This window comes from Branchiostoma lanceolatum, chromosome 13 (genome assembly GCF_035083965.1).
Source record: "Branchiostoma lanceolatum isolate klBraLanc5 chromosome 13, klBraLanc5.hap2, whole genome shotgun sequence".
Lineage (NCBI taxonomy): Eukaryota > Metazoa > Chordata > Leptocardii > Amphioxiformes > Branchiostomatidae > Branchiostoma > Branchiostoma lanceolatum.
Window position 1 is genome coordinate 2,440,171 of NC_089734.1, and position 14,192 is coordinate 2,454,362.

General features: G+C 45.0%; 2 protein-coding genes and 1 non-coding gene across 3 annotated transcripts; 1 reads left to right on the forward strand and 2 right to left on the reverse strand.

The window, feature by feature from the left end:
• Positions 1–9: 9 nt before the first annotated feature.
• On the reverse strand, positions 10–11,018 carry LOC136447041 (cartilage acidic protein 1-like). The gene is made up of 15 exons (XM_066445717.1): positions 10,864–11,018; positions 10,008–10,141; positions 8,686–8,887; positions 7,768–7,893; positions 6,934–7,090; positions 6,200–6,337; positions 5,525–5,697; positions 4,964–5,106; positions 4,317–4,411; positions 3,535–3,776; positions 2,946–3,107; positions 2,472–2,688; positions 1,756–1,878; positions 1,066–1,228; positions 10–702 (listed from the first exon to the last, which is right to left on the reverse strand). Exons 2-15 carry the CDS (start codon positions 10,130–10,132, stop codon positions 633–635), a joined length of 2,136 nt encoding a protein of 711 aa, XP_066301814.1. The 5' UTR covers positions 10,133–10,141; positions 10,864–11,018; the 3' UTR covers positions 10–632.
• Positions 9,547–9,628, forward strand: Trnal-uag (transfer RNA leucine (anticodon UAG)). Its single transcript has one exon. It is a non-coding gene; the product is annotated as a tRNA-Leu (tRNA).
• On the reverse strand, positions 10,800–12,251 carry LOC136447088 (putative defense protein 1). The gene is made up of 2 exons (XM_066445771.1): positions 11,392–12,251; positions 10,800–10,967 (listed from the first exon to the last, which is right to left on the reverse strand). Exons 1-2 carry the CDS (start codon positions 12,094–12,096, stop codon positions 10,800–10,802), a joined length of 873 nt encoding a protein of 290 aa, XP_066301868.1. The 5' UTR covers positions 12,097–12,251.
• Between the last annotated feature and the right edge of the window lie 1,941 nt (positions 12,252–14,192).

A 14,192-nucleotide genomic window follows, 5' to 3' on the forward strand; every position in this document is an offset into this window, starting at 1 on the left:
AACAAATCATTTATGATAAAGCGTTCTTTAATCCAGAGCTCCGAGATTCAACCCCTTGAGAAAGACATTTTCCGTTTTCTCTTGACAACTTCGTACGTTTACTAAACACCAAACTGTTCATCTGCTCACATAATGTTATTCATAAACATCATCTGGTCGCCAGACCACAGAACAACAAGGGCGTATCTGTGGAATATATTCCTTCTCCCATTCCTAATCCCATTCTTATCAAACGAAAGTATGACAATGACAAAATATATGAGAAATTAAATAATCAGTCATCCTAGCTATATTGCAACAACTTTGCTTCATTATGTTTACGAAATCTTCTGGTCTTTCTTCGTTATGTAGCTCGCACATGTAGATTTGTAGTATCCATGGTATATGGCTATCGGATAAAACGTATGACAGCAACTTGACTAGCTACTTTTAGTATATAAAAAGGAAAACAAACTCTCAACATCCAATAAGTAACGGGGTAAATGTAATAACGTTTACAATACAATTTTCCCTGAACAATTCTGTTTTGCAGACGATATAACGATACGTCAGTAGTTGGTCTCAAACCGCTGTTTTCCGTGTGCTTATGAGGGGGTATCACACAGCTGTTTTCCAAAGGCACATCCGGGTTCTCATGAGTAGTAACCGTCCACGTGGTAATTCCTGTTCCATTCCATGATGCCGCCCTCAAATACTCTGGTCCTGAAAAATGACAGAAATCTTTTTGAAAAATCTACATTTCTAATTTTTGTAACAAAAATACTTCAATACAGGAAGGAAATGTACCTGTTTCGTGTTAAGTGCCTTTCCCAATAGTACAACGTCAACGGTACATGCCAGGGGATTCGTATGTATTCTCATGTCAAAAAATAGATGGATATACATTTTCATATGGCAATTGAAAGTAAATTACACTCGAAAACGGGAAGACCTTGCCTTGTGTACCCTAACCGCTGTGCGAGTCGCTGTGATAATCAGAGGTGCTCCTTCATTATCAAGGTTTTCAAGATATTCATCACAAAGTGCGCTATAGACAAGCGCAAAGATGAAACTGGCCGCCCTTACCTTGTGTACCCGAGCCGCCGTGCGAGCCTCTGTGCCCGCCGCGCCCTGCCGCCCGTCCGGCACGTGAAGACGACGCTGTCGGAGTCCGGCTGGGGCTTCGCGACGCCGAACCGCTGCTCGAAGGCCTCGTCCGACATCTGAAGGGCGGACTCCAACTGTCTCACTGTCAAGAAAATATGATTAAAAATTTGTTTGAAAGTTGATGCCCGAAGGCCGAAGTATATTGCGTACATTGAAAAGCATCTGAGAAGATGCACACGTGGCAATGGACAGTGATTGACGGTGTTGTAATAGGACACTACTCGAGTCATACCGCGCCAGGCTGGAGGCCTGCCCGCCTTAGCCTGGGACCTCCTCCCCCCTACTTTGCCCCTCGCGGGGTTATCTGGGGGTTACAAACAAGTTTTAACTTGTTTGTAACCCCCAGATAACTTTAAAAAGTTGAAGTTGAGAGTAGTTGCAAGGGGTTAAAATGAGGTTAGTAGTGATAGCATTTGTTGGCGTCTAGTTTGCGCCCATTCGCGCCATTTTTTAAAATCGCCATTTTGGGCGATAAATTGGCACCAATTGGCGTCGATTGACGACAAATTATAGCCGATTGGCGCGCGGTCGCAACCAGTTTGCGAATATCTCGCGAACAATCGCCAACAGGCGCGGCCCAGTAAGAAACCCAGTACTGAAGCAACTCACTTGGGATGTTGACGGTTCCCGGAATCGCTCCGTCCTGCTGCAGTTCCCGCGCCTGCCGCACGTCGATGACCAGCAGGTCACGTGACGCCAGCCCGGCGGTCAGCTCCGAAAAAGTCACCTGATCTGCGATGTTTGATAAAACATGGAAATGAACCCTCAAGTTGTGTAAGTAGTGACTTTTTCTAGTTAAAATTACTCTCCAAGCAGAGGAGGGGTTCCGTCTTTATACGTGTTTTCAGACGTTTCTGTCAATGACAAAGTAGAAAGCCCGACAGAAACGCCTAAAAACACGTCAAAAATCAGACGGAACCCCTCCTCTGCTTGGAGAGTAGTTAAAATGCCAAAGACACATAGAGCACTAAGTAGTAGAGCACAGATCTACCCAATTTGCAATGGTCAGTTTTGGTTGAAATAAGGTGTCAATTCATACACTTATATAGTTTCAATACTGTTTGTAATAAAAGTACCGAGTCATTGACTTTTCTTCCAGCTAATTTGTAGTTCTGAAGGAATATCGTATAAACCCTTTGACTCGTCTACCATGCTTGATCGTCAGTACAGAGGGATAACAACAAAGTACTATATCTGCTCTAAACCTCTGTCTGCCCGTAGGATGTCTGTCTGTCAGTCTGTCTCTAAGTTTGTCTGTATCTCTGTCTGTCTGTCTCTCTTTTACATCTTTAACTTTTCCCAGAAAAATCTCCAGAACTCCTCACCTGTTCTCAGCTCCACGCATCTCGGTGCGTCACTGGCCGTGAAGACCCACTGCTTGCCTGACTGGCACACGGCGGAGGGCGCTCCCTGTAGGCGGAACCCGGCACTGCAGCTGTAGGTGACAACGTCCTTGTACCTGCGGCCCTCGCCGCGGACTTGTCCATTCTCCAAGGAGGGGGGATCCTCGCACGTAACCGGCACACACCGGGGCCTTCTTATCTGTACATGTACAGAAATGGGATCGTCCGTTACTCCAGTGATACAGTTGATATTGAACTCCAGAAAACATCCCGTAGGGGGAATACAAACGCAGTCTTGTTTAGGACCTCTTCCTCCTTGCCACAGCGCCGCCATGCGGCAAGTATCGCAAAGTTCATTCCATTCAGATGAAGTTGCCAAACATTGCCGGGTGCAAAAAAAATGACGAAAACTGCTTGAGACATTTTTATGATTTATGAAACATTGAAATGATATACCTCTCGCATCATCAGACTGTCGACATCCGGGTGCTTGATGGTAACGGTTGTTCTCATCTCGCGTGGGTCCAACTCTCGCGAGAACTGACGTCCGTCAGGCCACGTGACCTCCACCTGTACGGCTGTGTCTGTGCCAAGACCGAAATGGGCTATCGGCTCCATCTGTATACGTTAATTTTCATACCATTAGTTTACGGACTGCCAATGCGTTGCATGAAACACTGTTGGTGATATATACATCTTTCATCAATAACACGGGTTAAAAGTCAGTAATAAATATCCGTTAATAAACACCCATCCATTCCTTAATCTCTTCGTTCGTTCTGTTTGTTTTTTGAACACATTAAGACATTTCTTTGAAGACTGTAAGAGCAAGAGTTCTAGACAACGTTGTTATACAGACATTTGCAAGTTACTAGCCTACAGCTACATTTTGCATGTGCAACAAAAAGAAGTGTGACAAAAAATGGCCGAGCATTGTATCCGTGTCAGATTGACGGCTACCTCATTTGACAAAAAACACAACCACGTAAATTGACACAAAGGGAAATTAAACCCAACGTATCGAACGATCAACAAAACAACGTACCTGACACAGGTACCCGGACCCCCCGTCTACCACTCGGAGCTGGAAGTCGCCACCGGCTGTACGGATCGTGACCCTTGACCCTCTGGCCGGAGCTCCGAACTTGGTGGTGGGGTAGACACGGATCCAGTTGTTGTCTTGTCCTTGTGTGACCCGGAAGACGGTCAGAGGTTGCGTGTTCGATTCACCGTGCGCTAGAATCAACTCCAACTGACCGTCGCCGTCCAAATCAGCTGCTGCGCCACCTAGCGAGATATTTTGGAAAGAATGATACCATCCCCAAAGCAGCAAAAGCCCTGCATACTCAATGCTAGGATCCCGCCCCTGAGGCGTTGTCAAAAAAAAGATTGTCATACTACTGGCAGGCATAATACTAGTCCTATGCATCGATTCGGAACGTGGGAGTTATCTAGACCATGCTAGAGTGGTGTAAGGATGTCACTTTCTGTTTTAGGTTGTGGTGTCGGCACATGTATTAACCCTTCTTTATCGAAAAACCCGAATGATTTAATCACTGAATATATGTTTATTTTTGTGTCTTGCGATGGTCACCCAGCAAAATGAGTTTGCTTCCATTATGTTTGCTTGTTGATATATATCATATGTCGTTCATACTTGGCAATACTGTATATTTATATGCTTCCATTATGTTTGCTTGTTGATATATATCATATGTCGTTCATACTTGGCAATACTGTATATTTATAGTATTGTCGAATGTCCATGCAACACAGCTGCTGTGTGAGTCTAAAGATGACATTACGTAATGCCAAGATGTCACATACCTGTTCCGTACCCATCAGGCTCCAGGGCGTCCCCTATGTCCAGCTGGTCAATGGTAGGGTCCTGTTGCGCCCCCTGGCGAGTAACCTTGAACAACCTGCCAAGCACACAGAGCTTACTCACTTATGATGTTGATATCAATTCATACCAAACAAAAAGGCTTCATATCAATGAAGAAGACGACACAGTAACGGACGTTGGCCGCCATATTGGTGACTTATTTTGCATTCCAGTGATTCGAATCTTGAGCGCACATATTATTTTTCTGTGTATCGTGGACAAGAATTTATAAATAAATGGTGTCTTCTTTCCCTAGAACTTTGGACTCGTAATTGTTACGTTAATAGTTTAATATCAGAATATCTATATGTTTAGAAACGATTGAACCACGATTCACTATAATGTAAAGAGGGACTCCAAAATGGTGGCGAACTCTCAGATGAAGTCACGTTTGTTTGTTTGTTTGAACCTTTGTTTATTCATGATAAGCTCAAATCGGCACGCAGGCCGCTTTTCATTGAGGTCATGAGGGAAGAGGTAAGGGTCAGATACAATATAACAGAGATACACAGTCATTTGAGTCCTAATAACTCTATCAATATATATCATTACATATTTATGGTACAACAATACGGGTTTAGATATGCACCTGTTCGGAGCGGTTGGTCCATGACGCCAGTTGACGATGTCGTTGAAGAGGACCTCAATCTGTCCATCGTTGTCAAAGTCGTTAGCGATGACCGTCCTCACGGGGGAGGGGTTCTGGAAAGCGTCGTTGGTGCCGCCGACATCCTAGAAATGAAAGATCCACAGATAAGCTGTTTGGTTAAAACAATGATTTTTGTTCCCCCTTTCAAAATATCTCTATAGAAAAATAGGTAGTAAAACTATTAGTCTAGGCGATTGGCTCCACCCTTGAAAATATCAAGTATATACTCCGGGTTCACCATACCAAGTTTCATGCTTTTACCACAATTTGAACACTTCTGGCTATATTTCGCACCAATCGCCTAGGCTATGCCCACATTAAGAAATGTAATGGTTATCCATGGAATGGAACAACTGTGTTCTAAAGTGGACCCCCAGGGGATCCATCGAACTCCATTCTAAAATTCGATACTATGAAATAGAACAGCTGAATTCAAAATCGCCTACCGCGGTGTTCCATCGAATCTATCCATGCAAAGTGGCAACACATGTAAGTCCCTACCCTGAATGTAGCAGTTCCGTCCTGGCTCCTCTGTTGAATCCACAGCCTGTGTGGGCCCATCCAGTTCCCGTTCACAATATCCACCAACCCGTCCCCGTTAAAGTCCGCCAGCGCCACCCCGCGGCCGTTACGCGAATGCCAGTGGTCGTTGTGCCGATCGGCATCGAGAATTCCTGGCAGGAAACCCAGAGAAAGAGTAGGCCGTTAGCTGCATTTATTAGTGCTTATACTAATTTGATCTGATTAAGGAGCCGACCGAGGAGATTTATCCATTCATCTTGTCCCAGTGCTTTAGATTCGTCGTTTTTATGTTTATCTGTGCGAATAAAGATGATGCTAAACACACTAGCTAGGAAATCATACCGTTGTCTAAATCAAATGTTAAACTCGTTCGCTAGTGTCATTTATTAATGAATTGTGGATTTAAGCAAGGTCGGTGAAATTATCTCAAATTTTACATTCAGCTCCTTCAATGGCAATACAAATATTAAATGTTAACTTATGATTTTCCTATAAATACAGCGTCATTTCCATTTTCAATGTTCATCTATTTTCAAGATAAGAAATTTCTGTGTGTGCCGCTGTTATTCCCATCCCGTCCCCAACTAAACAAAGGTTCAAACAAACAAACAAACAAACAAACAAACTAACTAACTAACTAACTAACAAACCTACCCGCCCGCTCCGCCATGTCCCGGAAGGTTCCGTCTCCCTGGTTCTCGAACAGGAAGTTCGGCCCCCTCTCGTTCCCACAGAAGATGTCGGTCATGTTCCTCTCGTTCACAATCGGGCCCACCGTCACACCACGGCCGCCTAGAAAATATACAAGACAAGAAACTTTTGATGAGAAGGGAAATAAACTCATGCACGATTGGGACTGCATTCTTCAAACTGCAGCAGCGACACCTAGCTGCAGTGCAAAGTAGAACCAAGGAGGTTGAAATAACCTCCTTGGTAGAACCAGTCAGTATTGCCATGACATGCCCATGAGGAAGGTGACAGGCGGTCTCCGAAATGTTGGCAGGTGATCATATACTGTTATCCAGTGATCTGCCAACGAAAGGTATTTCTTTGTCACCCATACACAAACTTGGAATTTGTATTTTGCCAATTTTTTCCGTTTTCTTCATCCAAGGCCCAGCTTACAAAAAACAAACAATTGAATGTATCCATACATTTTCAGTAACGTTACGTATACTCGTCTTCAGTACGTCCAAATCTAGTACCCGGTGTCAACTAACACTTTTCCCCCGAGCTTCTAGTGACGCTATTCCTCACAGGGCTTAGGTCCCAGTAAATGAGCGACTTTTGCTATTCTATAGCTAGCTTATAACCCTAACTCCACGCTCGCGCATTACCTCAATTGGCAACAAAAATGGAAGAGCAGAAATTTGGCGCGACACCGGTACCTGTGAGCTTCTCGACCCCAGCCTCCTTAGCGACGTTCTTGAGCCTGATGATCCCGTTCCCAGGGTCGCTTGTGTCAGGGTCCATCTCAATCAGACCCTGCGGACCGACGCTGTAGTGCGCGTAGTTAGCCACATACACGGAATACAGGCCGTTACCCTGGAGCAATAGCAACATTCATCGTCAATGTTACAGTTTGTAAATTATACGCGTGTAAATATGAGATAATCATCACTTCAAATTTGGAACAAAAAAATAGACATTTAAAAGACTGAAATTGTATTGAATATATAGAGAGAGACACCGGCCGTACTGCTACCGAAAATGTTCTTTTAGAGCGCTCCAACCAGCATTCACGGCGGGAGAGCTACTTTCCTCTTAGCTATGAGGCTTCTATTGTTTATTTGTTCGCACTTAAAAATAGCAAATACACAACAAAGAAACATGACTGACAAATAACGGCGCAAATGAAGCCGAAAGCTTATGCTTGCGTAAGGGCCTTCCTGTACCAACTGATAACAACTTAGATTCAAAGAATGTAGCAGCATATTGTTTGGTTCTAACAAGAAACCTAGCCTCTACCAGGCTCCGCGGGATGGCTGGAAAAATAGTAGAAATTGGCCTAATAGAGTGAATAGTGTGCCAAGGGAGTTAGCTACGGAGAGAGGGTCCAATCTGCCATCCGTCCATCGAAATGGAACCTTGCTGTATAGCGGACCTACCCTGGATAGCGAAGTACCTCGGCTGATTTCTACTATTTTCCCAACGATAGGACGGAGCCTGGTAGAGGCTACAAGAAACCCTCTTCAATAGCGTTTAGCGGGTGTAATACATACCTTCCTGTCTATACACGCCACAGACCTCCCCGCGAACCGGCCGTCCACGGCCCGGTTGTAGCTCTTCGCGAACACGTCCACGTACCGGCCCGCGTGGAACTTGAACAGCCGGTGTCCTGTTGTGGGCTGTGGCAGAAATACATCTTACATTAGACAGTTCAATCATTGAACAGAGACGGAGGGCGCCATAGACTTTCTGCAAATTATTATCCAATGCTCACCGAGTCACGTTTACGTGTCATACCTACATATTGTGATATTACTGAAGCCATGGATTGCTCTCATACCATGACAAAGGCATGGAGTTGATCAGTCGAAAATTTGAGTAAGTTTTTTCTAACTTGGCTATTACAGTCTAAATTTGATCCAGATCAATCCCTTTCGTGTTAGTTGTCTTTAAAAGTAGCCATTCAAGCCCCTTAGTCTGCAGCTTTCCATGTCTATATGTAGCTACAAACCAAGATACGGTTGATTTGTAGAGCGCAATCTAACGCGCACTTCTTGTTCAGCTAAGGTGCCCCAGGGCACCTCATATGAGAATCAGAACCAAACTGGTACTTGTGATATCCACATGACGATCTATTCTACAATGATAAAATAACTCTCAACAAGAAAAAAAAGTGCAGTCACGATGTGATAGATGTTCAGCACCAAGGACAGGTTTTTGATATCTGATTCGTCTGCAGATAGTCCAAACAATGGGAACAATGTCCCGTCATGTAACACTGTACATAGTTTTATGTCCCTCGTGCTCTTTCAAAGGGCGCACTAGGATTCGAATGTGCGAACAAGAATCGAAAACTATAAGCATCGAAACTATATGCCCACCTCTCATACTGATAACGCAATCCGTACCGTCAAAACAAATGAATAAGCAAACAAACAAACAAACAAACAACAAACAAAAACAATCCCCACCCCTCCCGAGTAGCTGTTGTTGAGGTTGAGGAAGTAGATCTCCTCCCAGCCGTCTCCGTCGACGTCACAGGCCGCCACACCGATTGCGTCACCCCTGACGTCACGCAGGGGGTAGTAGGGCGAGCTGGGGTCGTCCACTGCGATGTTCTCATACCTCTGGGCTGCGGCGTTCCACTTTAGGACTAGGTTTGGGCCGTTGTAGCTGAAATGTAATGGTCCCAAGTTATACAGTGATCAACTAACAGTACTATATATTTGTTGGAATCGTCCACTGCGATGTTTCCGTATCTCCGGGCTTCGGCGCGGCGTTCCACTTAAGGACTAGGTTTAGGCCGTTGTAGCTGAAATGTAATGGTCCCAAGTTATACAGTGATCAACTGACAGTACCATATCTTTGTTGGAATCGTCCACTGCGATGTTTTCGTATCTCCGGGCTTTGGCGTTCCACTTTAGGACTAGGTTTTGGCCGTTGTAGCTAAAATTAAGAATCAAGGAATTAAGTCACTTCGTTTTCTACTATTCATTGAAGTGTAGTCTTCCTTTCAGTGTCCATGAAGCTAACTTCCGAATTCGGCGAAAAGCAAATCCCATTAAGTTGCTGTCATGTGATTCTGGCGTCCGTCACGTTCAAGGCCTTAAGGGTTAAAGACACGCGTGAAGTTTTCATTACCAGTATCTGAGATATAATCCCAACATTTGATTTCTCTCTATAGCTCAACATACTTAAGTTTTGTTGCTGAGTATTCAGAGAGGGGTACAGTGTGACCGTTTCCTTTCATGGAATGGCTAAAATCATCCAAATGTACTTCTTTCCTTCACAAAGCTTCCGAGGGGAATTCGCTGCGCGGTTTAGGATAGAAAGGTAGCGTGGCCGAGCGGTCTAAGGCGCTGGTTTTAGGCACCAGTCATTTCGATGGCGTGGGTTCGAATCCCACCGCTGCCAAGAACCTTTTTAACTTCCCAAAACAACCTGCAAAACGCGATGACGTTACTAACCCTATTTGGACGTCTCAAGATTTGCCTTTTACTTGAAGACGTAATGATGTAATAGACCGAATCTTGAATACGTGGAGGCGTAACAGACAATACTCTGAAGCCGTAATAATGTTCATTGTAACAGACCATATTTGACCGTGATGACGAAACACGCCATATTTGGAACACACCATATTCGGAAAACTTGGTGACGTTACAGACCATATTTGAAAGACGGGTTGTCGTAATGACCATATTTGGAAGACGTAATGACATCACACACCATATTAGGAAGACTTGTGACGTTACAGACCATATTTGGAATTAAGACGTGATGACGCACTCACCCGGCGACGACGAACTCCATGTTGCCATCGTGATCGACGTCAGTGACGGCGACGCCGTAGTTCTTCTGAGTCGGGTTGGACGTCTGGTCCGGCGGCAGGGCCCAGTCTGTCATGCTCTCAAACATACCGGGCGTCTGAAATGGAAAGTTATCTCTGTTAAGCTCACAGTTAATGATAATGACGTTTAATAGAACGTTGTGTAAAGGGTGCACCACTGTGTCGGGTTGGAAGGGGCCCGGTGGGTTATGCTCTTGAATTTCCCGGGCGTCTGTAAAATGGAAATCTGTCTCCACTTAGCTCACAGAGAGTGAATGTAGAAAGAAAGGAAACGTTGTGTACAGGTGACAGCGACAGCATATCTTTTTCTGAGCCGGGTTGGACGTCTGGTCAACGGCAAGACCCAGTCTGGCATGCTCTCAAACATACTGGGCGTCTGCAAAATGGAAGGTTATCTCCGCTTAGCTCACAGAAAAGTGAAAATAAAGGAACAGGTGACGTCATAGTTCATCTGTGTCGTGTTAGAAGTCTTGTTCGGCGGTAGGGCCTGGTCAGTTATGCTCCCAAACATCCCGGGCGTCTGAAAAATATCTCTGTTCAGCTCACGCAAAAGTGAAAAGAAAAACAGACGTTGTGTACGGATGACGCCGCCACCGAAGTTCTCAAGAAAGTGCTAATAAGATAGGGTTGATTGGTAACAATTTCCACTTTTTTTCTTTTTTTTTCTTAAAAAAAAAGATTTTCTCTCAAAATTGTCGACATGTTACCTATTATGCAGGAGTCGGAAAACGGCTTCTAACCCAACATCTTCTTGGAGATGAGGATGCGAACCAAACGCAGGTGCACTATCGCTACCCACCTGTCGGGAGGATCTGTGGTGATGCCCGCGGCGTCCATGTGAGCTGTGGTGACTTGCCCCTGTGGCGCTCTCTTCTGTAGCTCTGTGGGCATAGTGGCTGCCGTCTGGCGAGGTGCGGGCACGCGTAGAGGCGCTGTGTTCTTCTTCATTATAGGCGCTCTTCAGAATAAGGAGAAACGCGCCGAGAAAGTTAATTGGAGGTTTGTTTTGTTTTGTTTTGTTTTGTATCGCAAGAAATGTCGACAGAAGAAGTCAGTGTAATGGGAATGCTATTTCTATGCAAGCCCTAGTTTGCTGACAGGACAATATGTGGTGTGGTGACATTTAGCCACAAACACATTCTTGTCGTAAGATTTTCAGCAAACAATGACTGGAGCGACCGTCGACAATCTACGACAACCTTTTCAGACATAAGACAACTGAATATGTTTTTATCAGTTTTTGTACGGCACATCTAACGTTAGGACTATCCTGATAATGTTCTTACTTTGCTGTCTATAGACCCAAAATAAGTGACAGGAACCTTACCTGACACATAATCCTTTCTTGTCCGACGAGCTCGTGCCCCTCCTCACAGGTGTAGTGCATCGTCCTGGTGACTGTGTCGCCGCCATGCACTTCCGCTGGGCCTTCATGGACGTATCCGTTGAGTATCTCTCGGGGCGCCATGCAGTCTGCGCCGAGGGATGAGTGAGCATCGCCCGATGTGCTTTCAACGGGGTCGGACGCCGGAGCGGGGGTAGGCTGGATGCAGACGTTACGCAAGACTTCTGACCGGACCTCTTCGTACAGTTGGGCGTATGTTGTTACAACTGTAGCCTGGAAATAGACTGCTGGGCTGTCGCATGAGCTTGCCTTCCAAATAAAGTTAAGGTTTTGAAAAGACAGTCGGTCCGGGTTGCTGTGAGTCACCGCGCTGCCTGCAGAACCACCGCAGTCGAGTAGCTTCGTCCCCGGGGGAGGGTCGACCCAGGTCCCGACGATGTCGCCACCCGTCTCGGTACGGGCTTGGAGGAGGAACCCGCGAAACCCGGCGGTGCCGTTCAGCGTGACTGTCCACTCGCCCGGCGTCGGCGTCGGGGTGAGGAACACACCGTGGCCGCCGTAGCCATCTCTCGGGGGCAGACCGTGCCCGGTCCGCATGGACTCGCACTGCGACACCGGCGCTCCCGACGGCCATCCCTCCACATATGTGCCACAAACAAGGACAAACAGGGCCAAAAACGCTGCCATTTTGCGCGTTTGGAATCGGGTTCTCTTTCGTAATGAAAACTTGCCAAACCTGTTGCGCAGCTGAATTTTCAAGCCCCTGGCTGGTCCCAGAGAGACGATGTCCTTTTTAAATAACACCCCTTACGTAAAAAAAAAACTCCCGTCGAGCTTTGCGGGCAAACGTAATCAAGGACTTCCCTAAAAGTGGGACATCAGGAACATATTGACCCTCCTGATTTGACGACTGATAAAAAATCATACATTTTTTTAAACCTAATTACTTTTTAGCCAGTACCGTTATCTTATTATTCTATTACATTCATTTTTCTAATAGAAATATGCTGTGATATTTCCTACTTATTTTTGTCGGTATTCTTCGTCTAGTCAGGCATTATGGCCATTGCTCAATTCAGTCAAACAAGTTCGAGACCTTTTCGTCCATAATAAAGTTGCTGTTTGTTTTGTCTTGCTTTGTTTACAGGTTAGTTGTGTAACTGTTTCTTTGTTTTCAGTCCAGGGCTTGTACTTGAAAAATGCCACTGACTTGTCCGCCAATATCTAGAGGCGACACAAATAAGAATTTTACTCTATGTCTCAACTATATATGTTACGCGTGTCATTTTAAATACATGTATCATGATTATGTAGTTGATTATGTTATCCCTCCCTCTTAAAATCGTAAGATTAGGAAATCATAAGGGCTATTGTCAAAACGTCTCCATATAACAACATTCTTTTTTACAAAATGCCTGGAGACAAGGTTGCCGATTTTTCGACAGAACGCTGTGCAAATTTGCTTCAAACCATCTCAGGCCTTTGTCGGCGGATTGTCGACACAAAGACGAACAAAGTTCAGAGCAAAAAATGACAAGCTATTGTCTCGATTGTGGTGATTGGTCACTTGAACTGTTGATCAAAGGATCAGGCGATGAGGTGACGTAACAAGCTTGCGTAACGGCTCGGTTACATTCGTCGTAGTCCCTACCAGACTAACTACGCCGGCTATAGAGAGAACATTTGCCGGGGGACTTTGGCCATTGAGGGTAACATTCGCCTATTAGACCGTAGCCAACTCCCTTCATACAATTGACTATATTGGCCAATTTCGACTATTTTCTGAGCGACCCGCGGAGACTGGTAGAGGCTATTCGTGGTAGGTCGTCGTACGATTTTGATGTCGTATAATTTCAATCAGGCTGCCATACACGAACCACCCATCCACAATAACCCAATACAGTCGTGTCTATAACAAGACAGGTAGATGTCGTACATGCACGACCACTCCAAGAATGACCTCCGTATGACGTTCGAACGACGAATACGACTCTGGGCCCTAAACATTACCCAATTGAGTAAGGCCCCACTTTTTATCCTCGAAATGTGCGCGTTGAGTAACTATTATTGGATTTGCATGTCCTATGACGTTATTAATTGAATATGATCCATGATGTAAAAGTTTGAAACTTAAATTTGATAGACAGCAACACACGAAACTTACAAAATTCACTTGAAGTGCTGCCAAGTACCCAGTTTTAGTGACCCGAAGAGCTTACGTAAGCTTTACTTGATTGTGTAACAGGTTACACAACTTCAGGGTTCTTTTTTTAGTTCATCACAGCAAGGAGGCTATATAAAATCTCCTTGATCACAGCAAGACTTCCTGTCTTGACATCGTTTAGCTAAGGAGGTCCTTTAATAGACTACTATGTGCGGTTTTCTGATTGTGTGTCAGATTTCTGATCCAACTCGGTTTCTGACTTATCTGCCAGGAGATGAGTTTCTGACATCCGTCAAGCAGTGCAGCCAGTTATTTTAGAACTTCCTTCGACTTCGCGGCTCTTGTTTATTTGCTTCAAGACAGAATGAAGTCAGCTGGAGAGCCACGTGGAAATTGTAAACAGCTTACATAAACGTCTTGTAATCGCCTTACACAATCTAAGCAGTGCAGCAGGTTAGAAGTCGGGGCTCGTACTGTTTATTTGCTTATTTCTTGAAGACAGAATGAAGTCAGCTGCGGAGCCACGTGGGGATCACAAACAGCTTACATAAGCGCCTTGTAATCGTCTTACACAATTGCAATCTAAGAAGGCCTCCAGCCGTGTCTGTAATCTGTTTGT

Bases quoted from the DNA above. Each gene is read 5' to 3' on its own strand.
- LOC136447041 (XM_066445717.1), bottom strand. From the start codon at position 10,132: ATGTTTGAGAGCATGACAGACTGGGCCCTGCCGCCGGACCAGACGTCC. The intron at 8,888-10,007 runs GTGAGTGCGTCA...ATTACATTTCAG, and splicing joins ATGGAGTTCGTCGTCGCCGG to CTACAACGGCCCAAACCTAG. The intron at 6,338-6,933 runs GTACCGGTGTCG...TATATTTTCTAG, and splicing joins TGGGGTCGAGAAGCTCACAG to GCGGCCGTGGTGTGACGGTG.
- LOC136447088 (XM_066445771.1), bottom strand. From the start codon at position 12,096: ATGGCAGCGTTTTTGGCCCTGTTTGTCCTTGTTTGTGGCACATATGTG. The intron at 10,968-11,391 runs GTAAGGTTCCTG...GCACCTCGCCAG, and splicing joins AAGAAAGGATTATGTGTCAG to ACGGCAGCCACTATGCCCAC.